At 47.6% G+C, this 26,621-nt stretch overlaps 1 protein-coding gene across 1 annotated transcript in view; it reads right to left on the bottom strand.

Moving 5' to 3' along the window:
* The window catches only part of DENND5A (DENN domain containing 5A), a 42,643-nt gene that overhangs the window by 4,078 nt on the left and 11,944 nt on the right, over positions 1–26,621 (bottom strand). The window contains 22 exon segments of the mRNA XM_083164616.1: positions 1,180–1,348; positions 1,806–1,929; positions 2,177–2,259; positions 4,211–4,392; positions 4,692–4,810; positions 7,385–7,530; positions 7,829–7,950; positions 8,992–9,120; positions 9,413–9,497; positions 9,739–9,820; positions 9,904–10,056; positions 11,302–11,435; positions 12,688–12,779; positions 13,043–13,080; positions 13,082–13,194; positions 15,188–15,422; positions 16,372–16,587; positions 16,800–17,117; positions 18,696–18,883; positions 20,110–20,770; positions 21,807–21,916; positions 23,346–23,417. Of these exon segments, the coding sequence (XP_083020742.1) occupies positions 1,180–1,348; positions 1,806–1,929; positions 2,177–2,259; positions 4,211–4,392; positions 4,692–4,810; positions 7,385–7,530; positions 7,829–7,950; positions 8,992–9,120; positions 9,413–9,497; positions 9,739–9,820; positions 9,904–10,056; positions 11,302–11,435; positions 12,688–12,779; positions 13,043–13,080; positions 13,082–13,194; positions 15,188–15,422; positions 16,372–16,587; positions 16,800–17,117; positions 18,696–18,883; positions 20,110–20,770; positions 21,807–21,916; positions 23,346–23,417 (3,571 nt within the window).

Genomic DNA, 26,621 nt, shown 5'->3' with positions numbered 1-26,621 from the left:
ATGAAAAATAGGATTTTGCCGTTAAAAAGCAGCATCACCCCCTATGGCTGGATTCCGTTATCATTGAGAGAAATCTATACATAGTATGACATTGACCTTCTCAAGGAAGATTACACATAGGTTACAGCTTTGTACATGCCAGCTGCTTTCACACTGGAGAATGAGGGAACATAACCTCATATCTCCCTGCTTCCATAATTACCTCATACACTGAAAGCCTTAATGACAAAGTCTATATACCAGGGCTCGACATGTACGGGAGGGAGGGAGCAGAATCTGGTCGTAGGCAGGTCGGCAGTAGGGGGGCAGTGGTGGCCGACCCCCGTCTCCCCCTCCTGACGGACCAGCGGCAGCGCAGGCAGCTGTACCCGGCCCTTCCTCTCCTCGCTCAGTTTGAGGACTGGCAGATACTTTTACAAGTTCCGTCCTCTTCTCCCAGGAGCAGCAGCCACACGGACAAGATGAAATCCAACGCAATGCATCAGCAGGGAGAAGTGGAGCAGCGGCTAGTGGTGCTGGAGAGATCAAATGACCAGCACTAGGGAGATGGAGAACCCGCCACCAGTGATCAGGAGACCCGCTGGCAAGAAGGACGTCTGTATCCTCTCCCCACCCTCTCCTTTTCCCCATCATCCCGTCACCTCTCCCCCTGTCACCTGACCCCACCCTCTTTTTGTCACCCATCACCTAACCCCCTCCACTCATTCCATTACTCTCTTCTGTCGTCCTGTCATCTCAACCCCTCTCGGCGGTGCAGGACCTGTAATGGCGGTGACCAACCCCCCCCCCATGCTTTTATTTGTGAGTGAGTTATGGGTGCCCATACACAGTCATGGTACATTTTGTTCCATGCAAGGCGATGCGCGCTCCTGTGCATCGCACAGTAGAAAAGTATGTGCAGCATGTCGTTTTTTAACTAGATTGTATCGCACGCGCCGCTGTAGCACACTGCATACGTTTCGAACTAGATGCGATATATCTAAATAAAAACGCACGGTGCCCATCACACTGTGTATGGCACCTTTAGCTTGTCTGGCTCCTACATTTAAAAAAAAAAAAAAATTGTTAAGCCCTACTATATACATTGTCCACACCGCCCCGGAGATTATTATTACAACTGTGCGTATTCCAGGGAACAGAGACATTACATCTGATGGTAGACACGTTGTTCACACTCACCGGGCTCCCAGACACACAAACATCTGGAACTTGCCGTCCTTGCCGATGTTGCGTGGCGTGCTGTTGATGGCGTTAATGAAGCGGCTGAAGATCCGCGCCCTGTGCTGCCAGTCTTCGTCCGGAGCCGGGTCATTTAAATCAAGTGCATTGTAATGTGCTTGTGCTTTCTCTGCAAACCGCAAGTTAGATGTAAGATAACAGCACACCGTAACTATACACAATGCAGGCTGACAATACTGTATCCATACCGAACACTGAAAATAACATACAACTAGGCAGATTACACAGTGCAACAACTAGAATGATAACAGCCTGACAAAAATTACACACAAATGAATGGAATGTTCCATAGCTGCCCATCCCCCTAACACTGCGAGGTCAGGCCAGAATACCCAGCCCTCACCCTCCAATGCCAAGTACTGACCAACCGGTAAATGGCACTGCCAGCACCAGCGCTATGACCTGGCATAACTTACTGTACTAGAACATTGGAATATATAAAATGTACATTGCTCAGATGTCAAATAAATAATAAATGTCATTTACTGATAAGCAGATGATACAGTGCAGAGATAAAAGGATATATTTAAAGCACATGAGTGTCACACACGGAGAGGGGTTCTTACCTAAAAAATCCCAGATGAACATACATTTAAAGAGCCGCGGAGACTTGAATCCATGCTGGAAAACTTGCTCCAGAGCCGACACCAGTCCAAACTCACCACACAGCAGCAGGGTCAGACTACCCCTCTGTAACACAAGCACCAATGTACCGTATTATTGGGAAGTCTGTGTACCCCAACATCTCTATTGTACACATTGCATATAACCGCCTCCTTAAACGCATTTCTGGAAACATGGCGCCAATAATGCCCGTGCTGCAACCATGTTGTGCCCAGAGCAGACCTGGAGTGGGGCGATACCAAGAGCCAGGCTGGTCACTCCGCCACTGTCACATGACCACCAAGAGTTCTGTAACATGCGGAATCCAAGTTACCTCTTTTTCCGGCTTGTGAAAATGTTTTACAATTCCATTCACAGCTTCCCCTATAGCCTCCTGGATCTGCCCGGTGTTTAATTCTAAGAGGGGAAGAGAACATTACAATGATTAGCGATCTTTGCTCTATGAGGACAGTAAATGGTACAAGTACCGGGACACAAGGTCATTTTCAGATTACTGCTTCATTATTCAGCTCACTAAGGGCCAGGTTCAGAACTGATCTCATTGGAACGGCAGCCGATTATCGATACACTGCGCATGGCCTACGATGATATCCTGCAAGTATTTTTATAAGCACCCTGTTCACAAGGTGATTGGCTGAACGTAGGAGTCCGGGGGAGGTAACTGGACATTTAGTAGGAGTGGGAAAAAAAACAAAAACACACACAGGCGCGCCATAGAAAAAGCTGGGAGTGTCTGGGAAAGCGCTCACGTGGCTGCGCGTTTTAGGGGAGGGTGTGTGACGTCAGCTTCAGCCTGGATATGCTTTTATCGGCTGCGAATGAATGTGTAGCCGTACAGTGATCACATTAATACGTAAGGCGGGATTACACTCTAGAAATGTATTCCAGCAGGTTAGAATTTTGCACGTGTGTATTCATACATCCAGCAGGGGGCACTCTATCACCACTAAACAGCAGCAAGAAGTCACCACAAGGGGGCACTATGTGTTGCATGTCATGTACACAGACTTGTCTCATCCGAGATCAGTGGTTCCCAACCTGGGGTACTAGTACCCCTGGGGGTACTCTGCAGACCAGTTGGGGGTACTTGAAAATAATATTGGTAATGGCGGAAATGAAAAAAAGTATTTCGATGGCAGAAGACCCATTGCCATCGAGAAGAACCATGTTGTCACGGTTCTGTCTTCAGTGTCATCAGCATCATCAGTGTCTCCTGGTGCCTGACCAGCAATCCACGGGGACCTTCCCATGCTGCCCTCAGACATCAGCAATCATCTGCCCTGCGCTGACACAGGTGGAGGAAGCAGCGGCCCTCAGACATCAGCAATCATCTGCCCTGCGCTGACACAGGTGGAGGAAGCAGCGGCCCTCAGACATCAGCAATCATCTGCCCTTTGCTGACACAGGTGGAGGAAGCAGCGGCATTAATCCTACAGGCGTTAGTGGGAACCCTGGAGACAATACTTTGGGTATTGTCTCCAGGGTTCCCACTAACACCTGTAGGATTAATGCCGCTGCCAGGGACCAGACATGGAAGGGCACGATTCCTGTCCATTACTCCTTAATATAAGGATATGCATACCGCTCACTTCCTCTCCACTTGTAAGTACTGTCTATATTTCAAATTTAGAGGAGGGGTACTCTTCAATGAAAAGCCTAAGCAAGGGGTACGGGAGAAAAAAAAGGTTGGGAACCACTGTCCTAGATTATTAACCTCTTTATATGGTCAGCAGGAGACAGTGCTAAATTAAACCATCATAAATACAGAAATTAAAGATGGAGAAGACTTCAGTGAACCTTATGCAATTCATTACATATAATGTGACAGTAAAGCTGGCCATACATCTACAGATCGATTGTCAGATTGGGCTGATTGGAACAAAAACCTGGTAATGGATTAGTGACAGTTTTTGCCAGTTTTCCAGCATTTCAAAGCAAATGGTCAACTGTCATTTATTCTCATCCATAACCAGGTTTTTGTTCCAACCAGCCGGATCTGACAATCGATCTGCAGATGTATGGCCGGCTTTACACTGAGCTACTTCAAGGCAGTAGAAAGATACAGCAGGCAAGACATGGCGAGCAATGTGAGCATTATGCTGCAATGCAGGCTGCTCCACCTGCTGCAAATATAGTTCCGTACATAAAACTGGAAAGACTGGTCTATGTGTCAGCAGGCTACCTACCCTGTCCAAGCAACGGGACGCACTATTTCACACGACAGAAGCAACAGTAGGAAAGGGCACATCTGAAATACTGGGACAACTACACAGATCGGTTAGTCTACTATCGGCTGCACCGCCTGCTCTCAGATAGGTCATCTGCACCGCCCTGGGGTCCCACTTACTGGGCCTACTACTGGGTGATATTGCCACAAGTCTGCGGATCATTCCGGGGGAGTGTTGCAGTGGGGGGGTCCGGCAGGGTCGCTCTTCACAGTCTGTGGCTGATGTGAGAAGGTCCCCAACCAAAACTCTCTCCAAACTCCCATCGTCCATCCCCTTCCCCAGCCAGCGGCCACAGGGAAACCTAGAAACACAGATTGAATAAAGAGCTATGTGGCTAAGAAGCAAGAAACAGATAGATAGACAGTAACCAACTGCAGTGGACACAGAGATTACAAATATACAGACACGGGGGGGTTTGGGGCACAGACGAAAAGCTTTGTTTGCCGACAATGGGGATCTGTGGGATTGTTCTTCAGAGAAAGCTACATTGTGAAATGAGTCTCAATAAGAAGCATGGTTTCCCTGACGCCCACAGTCACCCGGCTATAGCGTAAAAGCTGTGGCTTTCAGATTACTGCAAATCAGTCAGAGGGTTCTCACTTGTAAGTGTGGCCAGTAATCTCATTCCGCACCATGACGTGTTCCACCAGCCACTTGGCGTACAGCCCAGAGTTGTCATGTCCGATCTGCACGGTGGTCAGCTTCCCGAGATTCTGGCACTGTGCGGAGAGAGGAGAAGATGTTACGCAGGATAATGGACCTCAGCACGGCGGCAAGCAGCAGAAGCGCAACATTCAAAGATACATAATGCAAGTGTGATATGAGGAAACAGCGTTTGGGGCTCAGCGGTGTAAGGGGCCCTGGTACAATAAGAATCGGGACTGTTTGGGCCCATACTCAGGCAGCTATTGGAGCAATTCAAGGAAATTGCACGCTGCCTAGGCTGCATGCATACCCAAGGAGCGCAGTTGTACTCAGAAAAAAATAACAATAATAATTTTCCTTAATGGAATTATTTATTAAAAAACAATATATAACAATTTATACATAGAATAAAAATTCATTAGAAGTGCACTTCAAACATAGATCAGACAGACAGGACAAACAACATAAGACAAACGGCTGCTTGGCATATATGGTAACTAATATGCTTATTTCTCAATACAACACTGACAAGGCAGATTTGTGTGCATAGTTACCAGTCCTGCTCTTTAGATAGAGCTTCAAGCTGCACAGAAATGTCCCCACTCTGTGTGTGGTCAGGGCTCAGTCCTTCCTCTACTCAGCTGGATATTCTCAATTGCTGAGGAGGGATGCAGCTGCAGCCAAAGCAGTGTACCCACTTTGCAGACAATTTTTAGCAGCAGTATACAGGGGTCACTTTGCAATATCCTGGCATCAAACACAGCTCCAAAAAACGCGTTTCTCCGCCTCTTAGCAGTCATCAGCGGCTTCCTCAGTTTGTTAACAAACTGAGGAAGCCGCTGATGACTGCTAAGAGGCGGAGAAACGCGTTTTTTGGAGCTGTGTTTGATGCCAGGATATTGCAAAGTGACCCCTGTATACTGCTGCTAAAAATTGTCTGCAAAGTGGGTACACTGCTTTGGCTGCAGCTGCATCCCTCCTCAGCAATTGAGAATATCCAGCTGAGTAGAGGAAGGACTGAGCCCTGACCACACACAGAGTGGGGACATTTCTGTGCAGCTTGAAGCTCTATCTAAAGAGCAGGACTGGTAACTATGCACACAAATCTGCCTTGTCAGTGTTGTATTGAGAAATAAGCATATTAGTTACCATATATGCCAAGCAGCCGTTTGTCTTATGTTGTTTGTCCTGTCTGTCTGATCTATGTTTGAAGTGCACTTCTAATGAATTTTTATTCTATGTATAAATTGTTATATATTGTTTTTTAATAAATAATTCCATTAAGGAAAATTATTATTGTTATTTTTTTCTGAGTACAACTGCGCTCCTTGGGTATGCATGCAGCCTAGGCAGCGTGCAATTTCCTTGAATTGCTTTATCTGTATAGAGGCACACAACCTCTGTTTCCAAGGAGCTGCAATAGCCCTCAGAATCTCTTTATAATTTTAAAAAATATTTTTTTTATTTTTCTATTTGCTACAAGCACATATTCCTTCTATCCTACCAGCGCTCCTAGGTGACCCCAGGGTCACATTCCTCAGCTATTGGAGCAATTGTATGATCTGAATATGCCCGGGTCTGGATATCTGAAAAATACATTTTGGAATTCGCAATTCTGCCCAAAAAATGATCAGGACAGATTAGGCAGGGATCTTACATGCTGTATTTTGTCAGTTCCCCAACTAATTGCCATTCGATGATGTTGGCTGCTTTTTTAAAACTTTTAAAGATGGGAAAAAACAGCTCAGATTTTTGGCCCACAAAAGGCGGCTGCCCAAAGTCTGCGTTGCAAAGGAGCATTGCCTGGAGGTGGCTGCAATTCTTGGGTTCTGGGAGGATTGGAATGACAAATTGTCTACATCGTCTAGTGCAGGGGTGTCCAAACCGGTCCTCGAGATCTACCAATGGTCCACGTTTTCCAGATCCCCTAGCAGGTGCACAGCTGTAGTCATTACTAACTGTCACATTCCCCAGATCACCTAGCTGGTGCACAGGTGCAATAATTACTAACTGTCACATTCCCCAGATCACCTAGCTGGTGCACAGCTGTAGTCATTACTAACTGTCACGTTCCCCAGATCACCTAGCTGGTGCACAGGTGTAGTCATTACTAACTGTCACATTCCCCAGGTCACCTAGCTGGTGCACAGGTGTAGTCATTACTAACTGTCACATGTCCCAGATCACCTAGCTGGTGCACAGGTGCAGTCATTACTAACTGTCACATTTTCAAACCTGCTGCATTCATTCCAACTATAGATCCACATTGCATTATCTAGCACGTGGCCAATCAGAGTATATCAGATGTGAGGCTATGCATAATAATGAAGGACAGAACAAGCGATCGTTCTACTATTCATTAAATCATGTACTATGTACCGGCTATCTATGATGGTCCGAGGGGGAGAAGGCAAATTGCCCCGACCATCGGCACGGTTGGCAGTCATCCAGATGTGAACATATTGTCTATGTGGTACAGTGTGCAGGAACAATGCACGCTCCCATGGGTCACACACGATGTCTTCTGCTTGGCTGCGCTCCATGCTTCTCCCCAACACAGATCCTGCACAACATGTGTCTACAGAAAAATGTCCGACTTCCAAACCGTGCCACCATAAAACGTGCTAACATGAAGAAACCCAACCAACCTCATGGGTCTTTTCCAAGATGTTCCTGGGAACGTGAAGAACCCCAGTCTCCCCCAGTTCCCCCGAGATACAGATCCAGGGGTTGGCTGTGAACATGGAGCCCCCCAGCTTCTTGCTGGGTACGATGAGAATGTGGTAGGGGATCACTGAGGAGACACGAGAAGAGGTCAGTCTCACACGTGTTACGTGTAGTGGCTAGGAGCCCGTGAGTCACGTGTTATGTGTAGTGGCTAGGAGTCCGTGAGTCACGTGTTATGTGTAGTGGCTAGGAGTCCGTGAGTCACGTGTTATGTGTAGTGGCTAGGAGTCCGTGAGTCACGTGTTACGTGTAGTGGCTAGGAGCCCGTGAGTCACGTGTTACGTGTAGTGGCTAGGAGCCCGTGAGTCACGTGTTACGTGTAGTGTCTAGGAGCCAGAGTCACGGTCAGTGCCATGTGTACTCACTAATAGTTGTGAAGACATTGGTGAAGCAGAAGTAATCCACAGCGTTGAAGGACAGGAGGTGGTAGAGGAACTGTTCCTTCTCATCGTCACAGCGCAGGAAGGCGTAACGCTTGTACAGCTTCCTAGGAGACAGACACGAAGCAGGATACAGTGCATGTCAGACTATAGAACAGGAGGTAATGGTTACTGTGTGATATAATGCAGGTCACTGGGGACTATAGAACAGGAGGTAATGGTAACTGTGATATAATGCAGGACACTGGTGACTATAGAACAGGAGGTAATGGTTACTGTGTGAGCAGGACACTGGTGACTATAGAACAGGAGGTAATGGTAACTGTGTGATATAACGCAGGACACTGGCGACTATACAGCAGGAGGTAATGGTTACTGTGTGATATAACGCAGGACACTGGCGACTATAGAACAGGAGGTAATGGTTACTGTGTGATATAATGCAGGACACTGGTGACTATACAACAGGAGGTAATGGTTACGGTGAGATATAATGCAGGACACTGGCGACTATAGAACAGGAGGTAATGGTTACTGTGTGATATAACGCAGGACACTGGCGACTATAGAACAGGAGGTAATGGTTACTGTGTGATATAATGCAGGACACTGGCGACTATAGAACAGGAGGTAATGGTTACTGTCTGATATAACGCAGGACACTGGCGACTATATAACAGGTGATACTGGTTACTGTGTGATATAATGCAGGATATATACAGAATGCAGGACACTGATGACTATATAACAGGTGATAATGGTTACTGTGTGAGCAGGACACTGGTGACTATATAACAGGAGATAATGGTTACTGTGTGATATAATGCAGGATATATATACAGAATGCAGGACACTGATGACTATATAACAGGTGATAATGGTTACTGTGTGATATAATGCAGGATATATACAGAATGCAGGGCACTGATGACTATATAACAGGTGATAATGGTTACTCTGTGATATAATGCAGGATATATACAGAATGCAGGACACTGATGACTATATAACAGGTGATAATGGTTACTGTGTGATATAATGCAGGATATATACAGAATGCAGGACACTGATGACTATATAACAGGAGATAATGGTTACTCTGTGATATAATGCAGGATATATACAGAATGCAGGACACTGGTGATTACTTAGTAAGCTCATAATCCAGCAGAAGCTGCTTCAGGTGCCTGGACAAGAGTTTCTTCTCCATGGACAATCGGACCCAGGCTCGAGCCTTTCCCACATCTGTTTTGATCTCTCCAATGTTCTGGATGTGTCTGGAAATAGCAGATTGGAGAGCATGAGCCACATGGGGACACACACTTGTACAATTCAGACTATATAGTGTAGATCTGCACTATATAGTCTATGCAGCCAAGACTTTCAGGCCGCGATAAGGGACCGCGCATCGGGATCGCAGGGGTTACAACCCATACAATCTGCATGAGATCCAGATGAGATTTTGACACCATTATGGTGTGTACACACTTGTACAATGTGCATGAGATTTTGACCATGTCCCGCACCACTGAGACTACTGTTCCCTTAATGTAGTTTATTGACACTCACAGCATGTCCTGCACCAGTGAGATCTTCAGCGGCGCCATCACAGGATTGGGGTCAGATTTCCGTCTCTCGGAATCTAAAAACAATTCTAGAACAAAGCGGCAAATTCTCAGCCTCGGTCATAGAAGATACCAGTGGCATTTTGGTGATTACATCATTATAAAAGTGTCACATTAATTATCGCTCGGGCGGTAAATGTAAAATTCCACCAGTAAGAGACACAGAAAGATGGAAGCAGAGACGTGAAAGCTGCAGCAGTAACGAGGCGAAAGTGACATGGATAATAACAAATACAACATTCAGATACGAATGTGACGGATATTCCTTACCTGCGTGGCCAAAACTGCCGGCTGTAATTCTCCGCCGGTTGTCCTGATACTGTAACAGGTGGGACCACAAGGCAGACTTCCCCTGAAGCACAAACGCAGAACATAGGTGACGTCTCTGCAAGACGGGACACAGCAAGATCTACCACAAGGGGAATCAGAACCAACCTGCTTAACCAGGAGACCGTGGCTCCAGATCCTCTCCAGGAGGTCACAAAGGCTGGCAATCAACGTGTTCTCCTCCACCCCTGTAATGCTGACTTCTCCGTGGCCTAACTCTACAGCTTCCCGGCCCATCTTCTCCACCAGCATCCTCTTGGTCTGTAAGAAAAGACCAGTTGTGAACAGCTTGAACTGTTCATGTAGACACCGTCCCAGGGAAGCACAGATGTGTCCTGACTTACAGAGCATCTTACACACCTACAAGTCCCAGATGCAGCACAACAGGACTTGGCCTGAGAAGTGTTTCATTATGCGGTACTTGTGTAATATCACGGCGCCCGATATATCGCATTGCATGCCACTAATTAAGGCATGCGATGCGATGGGACCCGGTTTGAGGCTTTCCCGGGCAGAGTATACAATTTTAATATCGTGTTGCATTGCATGCCATTATAATGGCATGCGATGCAACGCGATTATACCCGATATTACATTGTACAGGCACCCTGATGCCCGATTCCAATGTTAAATGCACCCCCAGACCCGATTTTTAATTGTACACCCATCCTGATTATGTGAACCCACTATCCACGTCGGCGTGGAGTAGATTTTATATAGTGTGGCGAGAGCAGCGAGGGGACGCGGAATATATGTGAAGTAATGCGCTGTGCTCGCCACGCTTCGGGCTTGGTGGCTCGCCACACTATATAAAATCAACTCCACGCTGACGTGGATAGTGGGGGTATGAAAAGGTCGGAGGACGCGTACCGCTGCACTCGCCACGCTTCGGGTTGGCGTTGATAGTGGGGGGGGGGCCATTAACAATGGGGGCCATTTAACATAGTAATTACCTATCAGGGTGGGTGTACAATAAAAAAATCGGGTCTGGGGGGCATTTAACATAGGAATCAGGCATCTGGGTGCCTGCACAATTAAAAATCGGGTCCAATCGCATCGCATACGATGCGATTTTTTGCCCTTCGATTAAAAAATCAGGCGCCAGATAATACACAAGTACCCATTATGCAAATAAGACGTACATTGTGAGCTGCAAAAACACCGAGACACACCAGACCTGAGTTTTACACAATTTTTTCGCTTTCAATTTGTAGATTTCATCACGTGGACAATGAATGTACCGCATACGCTTGCCATGCTTCGTGCCCGACGCCTCACTGTGCTGGTCACACTTTACCGTTCCCAGCAGTGTCCCACATGTATGAAAAGGTAAAGAAAAAACCTTTTATGTGACAACTATTGCCATGGCAACCTTCTGCTTACAGTGCAGACCGATCATCCGGATCCGGACAAATACAAAGTGTGGTTTGTGGCTTATGCAACACATTACTGGATACTCAGCGGGGAGGCTGTTGCCTAGGAAACAATCCGATGAGAGTACCGCACCTTATTCCGACACTCTTTCAGCAACCCTTCCACAAACTTCCAGTTGGTCTGGGCGATAACGGATGGAGACAGGTTGGAGAGCTTGGGCTGGCGGATGGTGCTCCCCATATTTCGTGCTTCCTGGATGTATTTCTGCGGAATGGAAACACTGGGGTTTATTATTAAGGCAAAGCATAGACGGAGAAGCGGTCGGGCAGAGCCGAAGGGTTCATCCGCCTCATTACTATCACTATTTATAAGGCAGCACAGATTCCGCAATATTAACAGAAGAAAATACAAAGCAGTCAGGAGACGCAACAGCATCAGTGAGATTCCATAGAGGATGGAACTGCGCAAAAACTAGAACCAAGGAGACAAGACTCGGGGGAAAGCCACGTCCACATCTTCCCGCACTATATGTGTACAAGTGACTGGTATATGAGCAGTGTGCTTTCTGTGTCCTAACACACAATGGGCCCGATTCAGCTTGGCTCGCTAAGCACCGGACTTTTGCTGCTTAGTGAGCGTGCTAACACCACCCACCGGGCGAAGGAACGGAAATGTCAGAGAACGAGGCGGGCACCACCCCATGTAAATTTTGAAATGCCTATGTACGCATGGGGATGCCCAGGAAATGCTGGGCATCCCCATGCGCCAACCCCCTGTCCACCTACTGTCCACTCCCCTGTGCGAATGCCTCAGCGACTGTGATAGTCTCCGAAGGCGTTTGCACAGCGGCCCTGCACATGCGGATCTTCTCCTATGTGCATGTGCAGGGCCGAACCGGAGGTGGATGCTGGGGACCGATCGCTACAGAATCAGGTACCGCTATCCTGTATGTACAGTACATGGTACCGCCATCCTGTATGTACAGTACATGGTACCGCTATCCTGTATGTACAGTACATGGTACCGCTATCCTGTATGTACAGTACAACAGTACATGGTACCGCCAGTTACCGCTATCCTGTATGTACAGTACACGGTACCGCTATCCTGTATGTACAGTACATGGTACCACTATCCTATATGTACAGTACATGGTACCGCTATCCTGTATGTACAGTACATGGTACCGCTATCCTGTATGTACAGTACATGGTACCACTATCCTGTATGTACAGTACATGGTACCGCCATCATTCTGTAGCTCAGCCCCCCCTGCAGGGTCTATCACAGTCTCTCATACACATCATTCTGTCTGCTTGATCATTACACTATACACAAATAAACCCACAATGGCTCCAGGTCGCTCGCCCTCAGCTTAAACATCTCAGAAAAATGTCAGTTAGTAGCTACAAATTTCGAAAGACCAGAATAATAATGATTAAATGTAATGAAGGAAACAGAGCTGGATGTCTCGGCGTGGAAGCCGCCAGACGCTAACAGTGGTCAGACACTTACCCTCTCTCTGGTCGTTATCAAGCCTAAGGTGCTCGGTGTGCTGCTTCTGTCTGTCCTTCCGCCTCCACTGCGCCGGCGCATTTCTCTTCGTCCACCTGCGGGAAACGCAAACATGAAGAACTAGCTAAAAGCCAAAACGCACAAGTAGCAATAAAACACATTGGGGGAAATTTAATAGGATGAGAGATTCAGAAAGTGAATGATTTGGTAAGAATCCCCCGGTTTTTTAAATCGGCAATCATTTAATCAAACTGGTTTTGCCGTGTAAATGATTGCCGCTTAAAAAAACAAACAAACGGGAGATTGAGGGAGGGAGATTATTATTAATTAGCGGACAGAAACAGATCATCGCCCTCACTTGTTGGTTGCCGGCCCAGTGGACAGCACATCAGACTGGCAGCTTCGGGAAGAACCCGGTCTCATATTTCCCCTGTCCGATCTTCATATCCAAAAGGTGCGGGTGGATGGCCGTGTGATCGATCTTGGACAGTCGCAGCTCTATGGCCTTTACTGTAGAACAGAAAACTCTATATTATCCATTGTATATAGGTTACAGTGGTTCCCAAAGCTGGTTTTCAAGGAGCACTAAGAAGTCCAGTGGGGCTGATTCAGACCTTTACGCACAGGTCTGAATTTGGTCTCTCTTCTGATGTTTGCCCTCCTGCACATGCACATAGTCTGGAATGCCCATGTGCAGGCCATGGCTGCAGCGCCTTCAGCACATTTTTCCTTTGCCAAGACGCCTGCAGCCTGATTAACAGTTCCAGGGTGGACCCACCCCCCCCCAGCGTTTCATGGACGTGTCAACAAAAACAGTGGGCACACCCATATAAAAGGTTGGTGGAGCCCTAACGAACGCAGGGCAGTAGTTAAGCCATCTGTGGTCAAGTAGGTATCCTGAACACCTGGTTGGGATTCCTTGATTACCGATTTTGGGAACAAATCAACATTACAAAATAAGAAAGAACATTTATTAGTTTTAATATAAAATTGTAAGCAATTTAAAAAAAAATTTTTTTTTAAAGTATAACGGAGGGATCTCGGATGCCCCTCCCCAAATGAGGATGTGTGAACATGCATGTAATAAAAAAAAAAAATGGGCAAAAACTTTTTAATCAATTCAATATAAGGAATGCATTTAACTAGAGAGTCCCGAGAGCATCCTCGTCCAGGGCCGGTGCCACCACTAGGCAGTGTTAGGCATTTGCCTAGGGCGCCGGCCACTGGGGGGCGGTAGTTGGGAGCAGGCAGGAGGGAGAGCTGGAGGTCTGGATTAGCGGGCAGGAGGGAGGACTCCCTGCACTGTGTGCAGTTCAGTCCCGGTGCATGTTAACTGACATTTTCCTCCACCCGCCACCGTGTACAGCCGCTCAGCCGGGCAGCGTCTGAAGGTGAGCCAAGTGCTCAGATGCTGCCCGGCTGAGCGGCTGTACACGGTGCGGGTGGAGGAAAATGTCAGTTAACATGCACCGGGACTGAACTGCACACAGTGCAGGGAGCCCTCCCTCCTGCCCGCTAAGCCAGACCTCCAGCTCTCCCTCCCGCCCACTGAGTTAGACCGTCACCCGAGCTCCTCCTGAAGGGTGAGTAGCATGGCGGCCGTATCCCTCTCCCCCCCCAGATCAGCGCGCCGCCGGCGGCATCACACATCACCCCCCCCCCAGGAGCAGCACGGCGGCCGTATTCCTCCCCACCCCCCACCCGTAGAGCGGGTGAGCGCCGGGGCGCGCCCCCCCCCGGGGCGCGACACCCACACCCCCCCCCCTCCCCGGGACGCTTCGGCGCCTTGCACCGGCACTGTCCTCGCCCACTCTAGGAAGATCCTCAGGGGGAAATTTACTAAGAAGGCCGATTACGTCGAACCCGTGTACTAAAGGGATCGGCCTTAATCGGGCCGAAAATACGAACAGAGACTACAGCTCTTATACGAAGCTGCCGTGTTCTCTGGAATCAATTTTTTTTCCGATGGTTAAGTAATTTGTATTTTGCTGCCGAATACGGATGAGCATGAAGCATCGCACGGATCAGCTAGATCTAAAAATTCTATTCTAAAAATAGAAAATAAATCATTTAAAAAAAAAAAAACTACAGAGGACCCTCGGCCAGGGCTGTGCCCAGCATCCCTGGGCGGTGTAGAACTACAGGGTCCAGCAAGCCCTTCCCCCCCTGGAAAATCAGGTCGTATTTACTGCTAAATTCGTAGCCGAATTCAGCAGTATGAATTAGCCGATCAGATAGATCACTATGGTCATATACGGCTGGGTTCGATCAGTGGTGTATTCATTCGTACAGAAGATTTCGGCTGAAGTTGCCGTTCATAAGGCAATTCAGCCGAATTCCACTGATTATAAATTAAACGGGCAGCGGGTCCCGGAAGTATTTAACATTGAATGTGTATGAAAGGGTGCAAATTACCCCCTCAGAATGCTGGATTGTTGTTCCAAAGAGGTTTTCCAATAGAGCCCCAGCATAATATTGACAAACAATGTATTGTTCTGCTTACCCGCTTCCTCGATCGCTGTGCATTTCTGGTACATAGATGTGCGTAGGGTTGGGGTCCGGACATTTAACAGTCGTATCTTGTCCACCCTTACGTCAAACACGCGTAACACGGGATCCTTGTCGTCCTCGTCGTGGCACATGATTTTATTGTCGATAAAGGAGGCGAACATCTGCGTTTCCAGAAATCGCGAGAGAAAAGGCAAATACGGCTCTGGCTGGTCGGAGAGGAACGAGGCCTGCGCAGAGAAAAGGGGTACATGACAGAGACATGAGGGATAATACACCGCTGGGAGTGACAGGGAAAACACAGGCGTGCCTTAGCAAGGGGCGGGTGTGTGACGTCAGTTTCAGGACAGATATTCCTGTTTTCATCACACCGCCGATTAATTCTCTGGCCCTGCGATGACCAGTAAATAACTTTGATGCTGAGCCGTTATGATGGCATTTGGACATATTCACACAGCTGCGGACAGATATGTCCATTCGCACAGCGCGTATATTAATTTGCAAGCGAAGAGTCGTCTACCTGAACGCTGGTCATTGCGAATTCACGGCTGTGTGACCGGGTCTGAACTGCGCCGATTGTCGTTCCCTAGTTTACATGATGTTCCGATGTAGGGCTGCCGGAACACATTATTACGTAGTGTTCACACTAGGCTGCTTTAGAGGGCAAAATGCACCCTTCCCCTTTAGCGGGGCCCTGCTAAAACAGCCCCCCCTCTGTCTTTCTGGTGCAGAGGTAGTTTATGATTGGTAGTCCTGCTATCCTATGGGAAGCTAGATTACCCAATATCAAGGACACTGCAGGAGTAAGAACATGCACTATCAGTAGTACAGTAAAGTGCCTGTAGGAAGTACAGTTGATGGGGTCCCGTGTCGGCTGAAGGGTTCAGTCTACTTGGCAGGAATGATGTAAGGAAGAAACGAGTTTTGCCACTTGGGCTTGGTCCTGCTTAGAGTTACCCAATATTGGGGATCACCCCAGCAACATCATCTAATGGAGCAATAGAAACCTTCTGCACATCTGTGTTATTGAGTAACGGTCAGAAGTGCGAGGAGTCTACAGAAATATGCAAATTGCCAATTTGGAGTTTCAATGAGAAACATTGTAAATATTGGTTTGTAGATAAGCAGTACATAGGGCAAATTCCCAATCCAACCCTGCCACCCCTACACCTGGTTTACCTTGTCGTAGTTCTGCATCTGCTCCCGGTTACTGAACCAGGACTCCTTGTCTTGGCTGGGCTGGATCACAAACGCTTCGTAGTCGGCAAACATCTGGGTGAAACGGTTTGCAAACACTTCCCGGATGTGTATGTTCAACCGGTGAACATGCAGCTCCTCCTCCTCACACTGGAACTTGGTGTCTTTCTTACTGGTGGTTTCTTCTCGAACCTCCACCTGTAGAAAAGGAAATGGGACATTTAAAGCGGGGGGGGGGGGGGGGGGGGAGGAAACAGAGTTAACAATGCCCCAATAATAACTTCAGTTAAACACAAAATAATACACAAGCTCTTAATATATAGTCCTGGAAGCTTATTCCCAACTAAAAACTCCCAACACCAAGACAGTGGCCCCTCGCTGACCAAAGTAGACACTAGTAGGGGTCTGACCTTCTCCAAGCTCACTCCCGTCCTTTTCACTAGAGCCTGTATGCGTGCCAGGGTCTCGTTTTCCTTCAGAAGCTCAAAGGAGTTGAGTGGTGACCCGGCCAGGTTCCCGTTCTTCTTGTCCGACCCCAGATCCGCAGCCTTGATGCTCTTCAACTTGGAGATGCTTTCACTGCAGTGCAAGTTCCCCTCTGGAGGAATCCCGAAGGACATCAGGACCTCGGACACTTCCTGGATGAACTCCAACTTGTTTGGGAACTGAGGGAGATCTTCAGGTAGCTCGATAAAGTGGTTGTCTATGTCCACGAAGCAAAGATTGGCCTGAGAGTAAAACACGTACAACCAATAAGGACAATTTTGTGGCGCTGACAAAAGTCAACATGACGGCAAGAAGGCAACTTTGCAGACAGCACGGATGAAGCATGAGATTTAACCTACAGGACAACCATCATTTGTCTAATTTCTATGTCAGTCGTTCCCATCCCTGGTTCATAGTACCCCCAACAGTGCAGATTTTCCAGGTCTCCACACAGAATCACAAGTGAAATAATTAGCTCCACATGTGGAGCTTATAAAATGTGTCAGTGAGTAATGAGTGCACCTGTCGGGTGACCCGGAAAATGTGACCTGTTGGGGCCCTTGCGGACCAGGGTTGGGAACTACTGTTCACAATTACAGAGCCTGTTTAGGTTTATATGTTTGTAAACCAGAGCCGACACGACAGGGAGAAGAGACAGCCAGTTAGGAAGCTCCGGGCCATGCAGCCATAAAAGGCTCTGTGTTTATGAGGACTCATGAAAGGCCCGGCTGTGTGTGACTGCCGCAGACAAGGAATCATTGAAAGCCCAGGAACAATCATAGAATTATTCGGGGCAGCTAATTGCAGGCCACTTTCTCAGGGTGACAAACTGTGCTCTTATATCCATTAGGGGAATTCTGTTATACGAAGAGGCTTTGTAAACAGGACCCCTGAGTGAGAACAACACATCAACTCCCCCCCCCCCCCCCCCCCCCCCCCAACACACACACAGCACACAGATGCACATTCCTGGAACCCAAACTTAACATTTCTAAAATGGTGCCATCTTTAGTTCTATAAATGTCTGCCACCCGGTCTGAGACAGCAATGGGGTGAAATGTAATAGGGTGAGAGAATCAGAAAGTGAGAGATTTGGTAACAAATTTTCAGGTTTTTTTTTAAAGCGGCAATCATTTACCCTGCTAAATGAAACTGGTTTTGCAGTGTAAATGATTGGCGCTTTAAAAAATAAATGGACATTTTTTACAAAATCTCTAACTTTTTGAGACTCTCATCCTATTACATTTCACCCATGGTGAGATTAGCCATTCGATTTGGACTATACAGCCAAAATCGAATAGGTATCGCATAAGACACCGAATGGAGATGGAACATGGCTTTAAGCTTTTGATCTCGATTCAATGCCAATGCGCCCTCCCTTTTAGCTGAAATCGACAGTGCAGACAAGACTATAGTACAGATCTGTACTATATAGTCAAAACCAAACGCGTGCATTTGGCTTGCCGTGCGATTCAATCCCAATCGAATAGAGATAGAATAACAAGGTAATCGCACCATGTGTACACAGCATTAAGCCCCCTACACACTGTGCAATTTGGTCTATTTTTCTATTCAATTTTGCTTATATAATCAAAATCAAATGGACATTAAGCAATTTTCAGCCGCATTGAAATTGAATAGAAAAATACACTGTGCAGGCGAGACAATAGAGCACAGATCTGTACTATATAGTCCAAATCAAAGGCGTTTTGCTTGCCGTTCGAGTCGATCCTGAATCTGATCGCACGTGTGATATTAAATTCCAGCGACTCCCGCTCCTATAGTGGCGACATCACACAGACCCATAATCCCTTCCCTACCTCCTGCGGCAGCTCGAGTTTAGACCGGTCATCCAGCCCGTTGGAGTGCAAACCCATCAAATATGGCACTGGGGCATCCAGGAAGTGGAGAAGCGAGGCTGGGAGGATCGGGACATACACGTGTTGCCACTGGAACGGAAACATGAGGCCGGTGATCGTCTCCGCCACCGTCATTAATCTCTGGTAATCTGCAAGTTCAGAAAACGTCTTTAGTGCGTGAACTGCGAAGTCTCCACCAGGAGAGCGGCTAAGGGTTTGCAGGCTAGGAGTGAAATTAAAGAAAATTAAGCCCCATGTTATATTTCTGCATAAAGTGGTTATTATATTACACGTATTTCACATATCTGATGTCCTTTCTAATGGAGTTGGTTCAGTGAACTTGTGTTCTAACATTACAAAAATACTAATGCTCTGATTGGCTGCAGGGTGGTCTAGTTATATGAATGTTCTAATGCTCTGATTGGCTGCAGGTTGGTCTAGTTATGTAAATGTTCTAATGCTCTGATTGGCTGCAGGGTGGTCTAGTTATGTAAATGTTCTAATGCTCCGATTGGCTGCAGGGTGGTCTAGTCCTATGGGTGTACTAATGCTCTGATTGGCTGCAGGGTTGTTTAGCCCTGTTGTTCTAATGCTCAGAATGGCTGCAGGTTGGTCTAGTTATGTAAATGTTCTAATGCTCTGATTGGCTGTAGGTTGGTCGAGTCGTGTGAATGTTCTAATGCTCTAATTGGCTGCCGGTTAGTCTAGTTGTGTGAATCTTCTAATGCTCTGATTGGATATAAAGTGACACCGTAAACTTAACAGTCTGTTAGTTATCTGTGTGAAAAGAAAACACGCATTTAGGCATTCACCCCGCTATGAAATAGGTCTAACTGCAAAATGGCCCTTATTCTGGTTCACTCGCAAAGGCAAACTCGTTCTTAAATGGACAAAACCATGTGCACTGCAGGTGGGGCAGATGTAACATGTGCAGAGAGAATTCGATTTGGGTGAGTTATTTTGTTTCTGTGCAGGGTAAATACTGGCTGCTTTATTTTTACACTGCAATATAGATCTAACTTTGAAGAAAAACCCCACCCAAATCTAATTCTCTCTGCACAATTTACATCTGCCCCCCTGCAGTGCACATGGTTTTGTGCATTTGAGAAGGAATTTGACTTTGCGAGTGAACCAGAATAAGGGCCAATGTGTCAATCAGAAATCTACAAAATAAAAACATATGAAATTCTGAGTCAGTTCTAATAATGGGCCTACAACATAAACCAGCCCATACGACATGAGCTGCACAGACAGGAACCAGATGGGCAGATGAGATGATAGTAGACCCTAATAAAGAAGGTTACTCAAAAGCTTACCGCAGCCATCAAACTGCACCCCGCCACCCCTAAGAAGCAGACAGCCCCCCTACACTTACGCTGGGAGTACAGCAGGATCTGGAACTCCAGGAGAGCGCAGGTGAACAGCTGCACCACATTTTCTACACCAAGCAGTTCAAAAACCTCTCTCACGGGAAAGTCAAATAACGGCAGCTCATTGGTGCTTGGCCTCTGGCATATTATAGGCACATAGACCCCTGAAAACTTCAAGGACCTTCCCGCTGGAGGTAGAGGCACCTCGTAGAGGATATTATATATATAGCTTTCTAACGGCAACGGAGGGGGCTGCGGGGAGGTCACGGCCTGGTGAAGCTGCTCGAGGGCCTTCTTGCAGGCCGTCATGAAAGACATGGGGGTGATGAGGCAGATGCACTTGGAGACGTACAAAGTATCGCGAGAAATGTCGTAGGAGTTAAATCTCTGCAGCTTGGTGACAGAAGAGTCATTGCAGTCCTCGGTGCAGATGGTGGCGTCCCCGCCGTTGGTGACGGACGTGTGAATGATGTCATATTCCGCATTGTGCATGTGGTACAGGGTCTGCATGGCACTACAGATCTGCTTGCTGGTGACTTCCTCGTAGAAGGTGAGGGAGAACCCAAATGTCCTAGAGCCATCTTCCCGCGTGATGATGAAGGAATGGAACTGAGGGTCTCTGCAGTCGGCCTGAGTCTTGAAGGACAAACCCTTGGGCATACACAGCTGTAAGGGTAACACAATGGTTACTGATCCTTTAGTGCCTTATATTATTTGGTTGCAGTCCTATCAGACAGTCACAGTGCCTGGGTTATTGCTGGGTTGACCCAGGTCATGGCTCACTGTAAAATGGTCCCGTCCCCCCCCCCCCAAAAAAAAAAAATAACCCTTCAATCCAACCCGGGCAGCAGCCACTGTAGGACATGGGAACTGCCAGAGTCATGGTACAGTGTAAACAGGTAACCGGGGTCATCCAGGTCTCGTGTACAACATGGGAAGAGAGCCTGCACCCGCGTCACAGTGTAAAGCTTGCCAACCCAGGTCAGAGTCGCAGTGAGTGATCTGAGAGGGGTATAAGCAAATTCTCTGTATTAACTGGTCCTCAAGTACAGGACACCAGGCGCCCCTCCTATTGGCCCGATTCAGAGATGGATGCCAAACAGATTTTTACATGGCTATGCGATTATCGGTTGACTGTGCAAGTGCCGTGTCTTGCACTGGTGGCCGCAGAGAGGATTTAATCACAAATTGACTGATAGTTTAGGGGAATGGTTATGGGGAATGGTGGTGATCGTTTTTGGTGCGTGTTCAGCCTTTGAGGGCAAACCCATACACAGCTGCGATGACTCCATCGTCTTAATCTCTGCAGCCACGCTGTGCGACCTTGTGACTACTCAGCATTTCGATAATGGACTGATCTGGTGCTGATGCTGCGTCCTTGTAGGCCATCTCTGCAACTTGCAAAGCCACCGGCGGGCTCCTCAATACAAGGCCAGGCAGCTGCGGGTTTGAATATTTTTGCACAGTCAATGCGGACGCATTCATAGCTGCGGCGATATTAGTGCACATCTCTGAATCAGGCCTTACATAGAATGGTGGAGATCTCACAACCAATGTAAGGGTGCAGAGGGTTATAGGTAGCATTCTTGTGCTGCTATTGGGGTAATTCCAGTTTGGGCTAATGCACTGGGACATATATGGACTTTATAATGGGCAGATCGTAAGACCAAGATCGCTGCAAACAGCACACACATGCACATACCATGCCCACTGCATCCTGGTCGAACGCATTCCACTCCACGTTTTCCGGGTACCGCGCCAGGACCTTCGACTTAAAGGTGCGCCTGAGCGGAGTCTGCTCAAAGTTCTCTCCTTCAATGTGAACAAACATATAAAAACAGCGGCACGTTAACAGGTAGACATCATTAATATCCCCTATAGGACAGAGGGGTCTATTACCAGTTAGAGATCAGCAATTCTCCTTTTCTGAGCTGCAAAATGTGATTTTCAAAACCAAATACCGCGGTTATCTGCCGCAGAGGCACCAGGGCCTGTAGCAGATGGAACTGGTCACTACATGGTGTAGGACGCAATAGGGAAATGATCGGCAGAATCTGTCTGGTCACCGCTGTCAATCTCCCTCCTCGTACAAACTGCTCATAGATCTGCCGGTACATTCACAGCACAGGGGAAGATTTCTTGTATTCGGATATATTCATCCAGAGAATATGCAAATGATAAATGTTAAATAAAACGAAGTTAAACTAGATTTAGAGCCAAATTAGAATGTTGCGCAGCTTGTAAGGATCACGCAATCACTTTCACAGCCCAGTAAAAGAGGAAACTGCCATCGTACAGGACGCTACAAAAACACTGCAGCTAAAAAAGCACAAATCAGGGCGAACGCGCACACAGGAAAGTGTGTGACACAAAGCAGAAGAAGACTGCGAAGGTCCTGCAATCGGAAGACGCAGCGTGAAATCCTAGACAGCTGTTAAACCACAGAAGAATAAACGGAGACAGGACACGGAGAGCTCAGAGTCAGTGAGAAACCTAGAAAGCAGAGGACAGGTCAGGTAGCTGGTTCTAGTTAGCAGCAGACCGGCTGCATGGAGGTGGAGCCCGGTTGTATAGTTGGGTGTACAGATAAGGAACAGTATAAAATAGGATGGCAGCGCTCATTAGAAAAATGCTATCCCTGACTAGTTTTTTTGCTGAGGGACGCCATCTTGGATCTGTTATTTCAGCAGGATCAGGACTTAAAAAACAATGAATAAATGGGACAGGATTAATCATGTATTCATCTTCGATTAGAAGATATAATCTTGCCGTTAACTAAGGGACTTTTCTAGACGGGAATTAATTATTAAAAATTACGGATAGAAGTATAATGGATAACGGGAGACTATACTGACATTTTATTAAAAAAAAAAAACATTGTCAAATATTTCCACTTATGACATAAAATAAAAATACGAACTGAGGTTTCTGGACAGCGCAGAGATCCGCGATGGCGGAATTATTGCGATCCTCCGGGATTCTATACTGCACCCTTATCTGCTTCCACTCGTGAGGTATTACACCCACAGAGTGGGAATGGCTTACACAACGTGGCTGCACCTTCCAGCAGGATCCGGCAGCCAATGGCTAGCCAGGTGTTGTGGAACTACAAGTCCCAGCATGCTCTGTGGGTTAATGGCTGGCAAGCCACCGGTAGTTAGAGGGCTGTCGGAGAGGTGGCCGGCTGATCAGGCCGGAGTGTTAGAGACATGAGGCTGCCATCCGCCTTGCTTCCGATTACCTTCAGCCGCGCAGGACACGAAGCGTCCAGCCCCATCTCTGCCTCTAGAAGCCTGTATGTACTCACATAGTGCTAAACAGTGATAAAACAACAGGATTACATGTAAAACACGATGGATTCCACAGTGTAGACTGAATGGAGACTACACAACTGGTTGATATTGAGGTGTATTCAATGTAGGCGGCGAGTGGCAGCGAGGCGGGTTTGACGGCGAGGATGGCTTTTTATTTGGCCAGGAAAAGCCATCCTCGCCGTATTCAATGTTTCCCTTGCTGTATAAATTCCTTAAGTCCCCCTAAAACGGCGAGGTGTGCCGCAAATGCAGCGAGACCACTGCATTTTGTGGTGAGCCTTCCATTTCCACCTCTCTGAAAATAACCAGCGCGGTGGAAGCAGCGAATGAAGGGGATGGCGTTGAATACTCTGGTGGCTAGCTATAGGCACTGCTCACCGTATAGCTTGCCGGCTGCATTGAATATACCCCAAAAAGGAGGTTAATGTGACATATTGCTGTAATGTGCATAAAAATATTCAAGCACAACACCCCTTGTCAAGTGCCCACCTTTCAGATTCTTTATTCTGTATATATAAATATAAGAATACAATTATTCTTGATTGTATTATGTCAACTTTTGTTATTTATATATTATTTGCATTGTTTTATGTGGCGAGACTTCATTTTCTGTATTTTTTCCCCCTGTCAATAAAGTATTTTGAAGAAAAAAAAAAAAAAACCTTAACGCATTTATTAAATGATTTTGTGACTAGATTCTCATTTATTTCTGGACGTTTTGGCCATAAAGACCAATTAGACGTGTGAATCACTATTGTTCACATTTAAAATAAATATTGTAGTAACCCAGATACGTGCTGTGCAGTACTTGCAGGGTCCTGTTCTGATGCATTCGCTTTGGTACATAACAGACATATGTTACCACAAACGCACTGACCCCTCTCCACCGTGCACTCAGACGGTGACGCATCATCCATTATGGAAGCCGGATCTCGGTACTATAGTACTTGGATTACGGAATACTACAGGGAATTAAATAATGGGGAAGGAGAGGTGTGTGTGTGTGTGAGGGGGGGGGGGGGGGTAATATATTACATATACATACACACACACACACACACACACAAAATGTACTCTTGGTGCAGCCTGATTGAGGGAAGCTAGAGAAACACCATTTTGAAACTTTCAAAATAACACAGGATTTCTTATTGTGTGACAGAATCCAAAATGGGACCTTTCCTAACATCTCTCAAAAAAGCAAATCCCCACTAAGGGCCTGATTCAGGGATAGATGTATGAAGCAGTGATAAGGGAGGAGAAGTGAGCCAGAGGAGGAGTGGCCCATGGCAACCAATCAGCACTGAAGTAAAAGCTATAATTTGCATAATATAAAATTATACAGAGCAGCCGATTGGTTGCCATGGGCCACTTCTCTTCCCTTATCACTGCATCATACTGTACATCTACCCCTCAGTAAACATGGCATAGTGTAAAGTTGCTCACAGCGATCATTAAGCAATGCAAATGCAGGAACAAGTGCATACCATCCCCTGCCTGCATAACATCCCCTGCCTGCACACCACCTCCTGCCTGCACACCCCCTCCTGCCTGCACACCACCCCCTGCCTGCACAACCCCTCCTGCCTGCACACCACCCCCTGCCTGCACACCCCCTCCTGCCTGCACACCCCCTCCTGCCTGCACACCCCCCCCTGCCCGCACACCCCCTCCTGCCCGCACACCCCCTCCTGCCCGCACACCACCCCCTGCCTGCACACCACCCCCTGCCTGCACACCCCCCCCTGCCCGCACACCCCCTCCTGCCCGCACACCCCCTCCTGCCCGCACACCGCCCCCTGCCTGCACACCACCCCCTGCCTGCATTTGCATCAAATTGCGATGCGATGGCAGTTCATGGGGAACATCAGGACCATTGTTTGCAGGGCCTCTCTGCCACTGCAGCCTGCTCCAGTCTAACCTTACTCCGGCTGCCTACCACACGGTGACTAGCAAGGTGACTTTCCCTGTGATCCCTGTGCGAGTGCAGCTCCTCCGCCATTGGACAGAAGCAATCCAAGCTGAATTAGGCCCTAACTCTGCAAGATCCAATCAGGAAACGGCTATCATAGACAAGGACAGCTGTGATTTTAGCACATATTTAACCTTTGAGCAATGTCAGTAACGAACCATAAAGACTTTTATATCTGCGCAAACTATTTCCTTCTGTACTTTCTGCTATTTTATGCCGGAAGAGTTCCGGTATCGTCCGTTATAGCGCAATAAACGCATATCCGCAGTACGAATGGACCGATTCTACTGCAGGGGGACAGGTAGGGCCCTTGGACTGGTGTAAGTTGCCACCTCAGGGACACACTAAGGACCTTATTCAGGATTAATTGGTCCCCCGCACTGGGGAACGATTCTTTTGCGCATGCGTATAGATTATTCGCCGGCCGCTTGCACACAACAGTATGGCCGGGGGGGGGGAGGGGGGGCGGAAGGCCGGGGATTGGCCCATGGGAACTCCCAGGGTTTCACGATGCGGGTGCGGGGGGGCGGGCTGCTGACTTCAGCTGCCCACCTGCAGATCAGAGACACTAGAGGTGTCTCAGATCTGCGACGCTTCCAAAATCATTTGATGGTCGGGGGCCGTCTAATGATTTTGTACTGGCACCCAAGGCTGCGAATAGATGATTATGCAAATACCCCATTCGCATGCCTGCGGGGGATCGTGCCGTGCGAGGGGGAAGCGGAGGTTTCACTTATTATTGCCATTTATTGATGTAATTGCCTATCACGCAGCACTGTCGAGTCATTCACCTCAGCCAGTGCCCATTGGAGCTTACAGTCACAGACATCCGATAGGGTCCACCTTAGTCAGCAGCCATCTAACCTACCAGTGCGTAGAAGCCTTTTAGCTGCCTCCGTCACAGTAAAAGCTTCCATCTAGGATCACTTTGGAAAATGGAACTTCCATACTCCGTCAGCAGGATGTGCTGAATAATGCAGCGTCCTGCCCTTCACTGAGCAATGAGGAGAAATGACAGAACTGCACCCGCTGAGTGTGAGAGGAAACTGGAGCAATCAGCGGAAATCCACGCAGGTTTCAACACGGGGGGGGGGGGGGGGGGGGGGGGTGTGCAATGCTGCGGTTCCAGACTTCCCGTTCCTATCCCCTCCACATTACACATGGTGAGCTCTTTCCCTGGTCTTTCTGTTATGTAGCTGGAACACGCTGTATTCTAATACCCTACTGTCACCTA

The sequence above is a fragment of the Crinia signifera genome, chromosome 11, assembly GCF_055691185.1.
Source record: "Crinia signifera chromosome 11, ASM5569118v1, whole genome shotgun sequence".
NCBI lineage: Eukaryota > Metazoa > Chordata > Amphibia > Anura > Myobatrachidae > Crinia > Crinia signifera.
The sequence above is the reverse complement of the archived record's forward strand: the minus strand, read 5'-3'. Positions and strand labels throughout refer to the sequence as shown.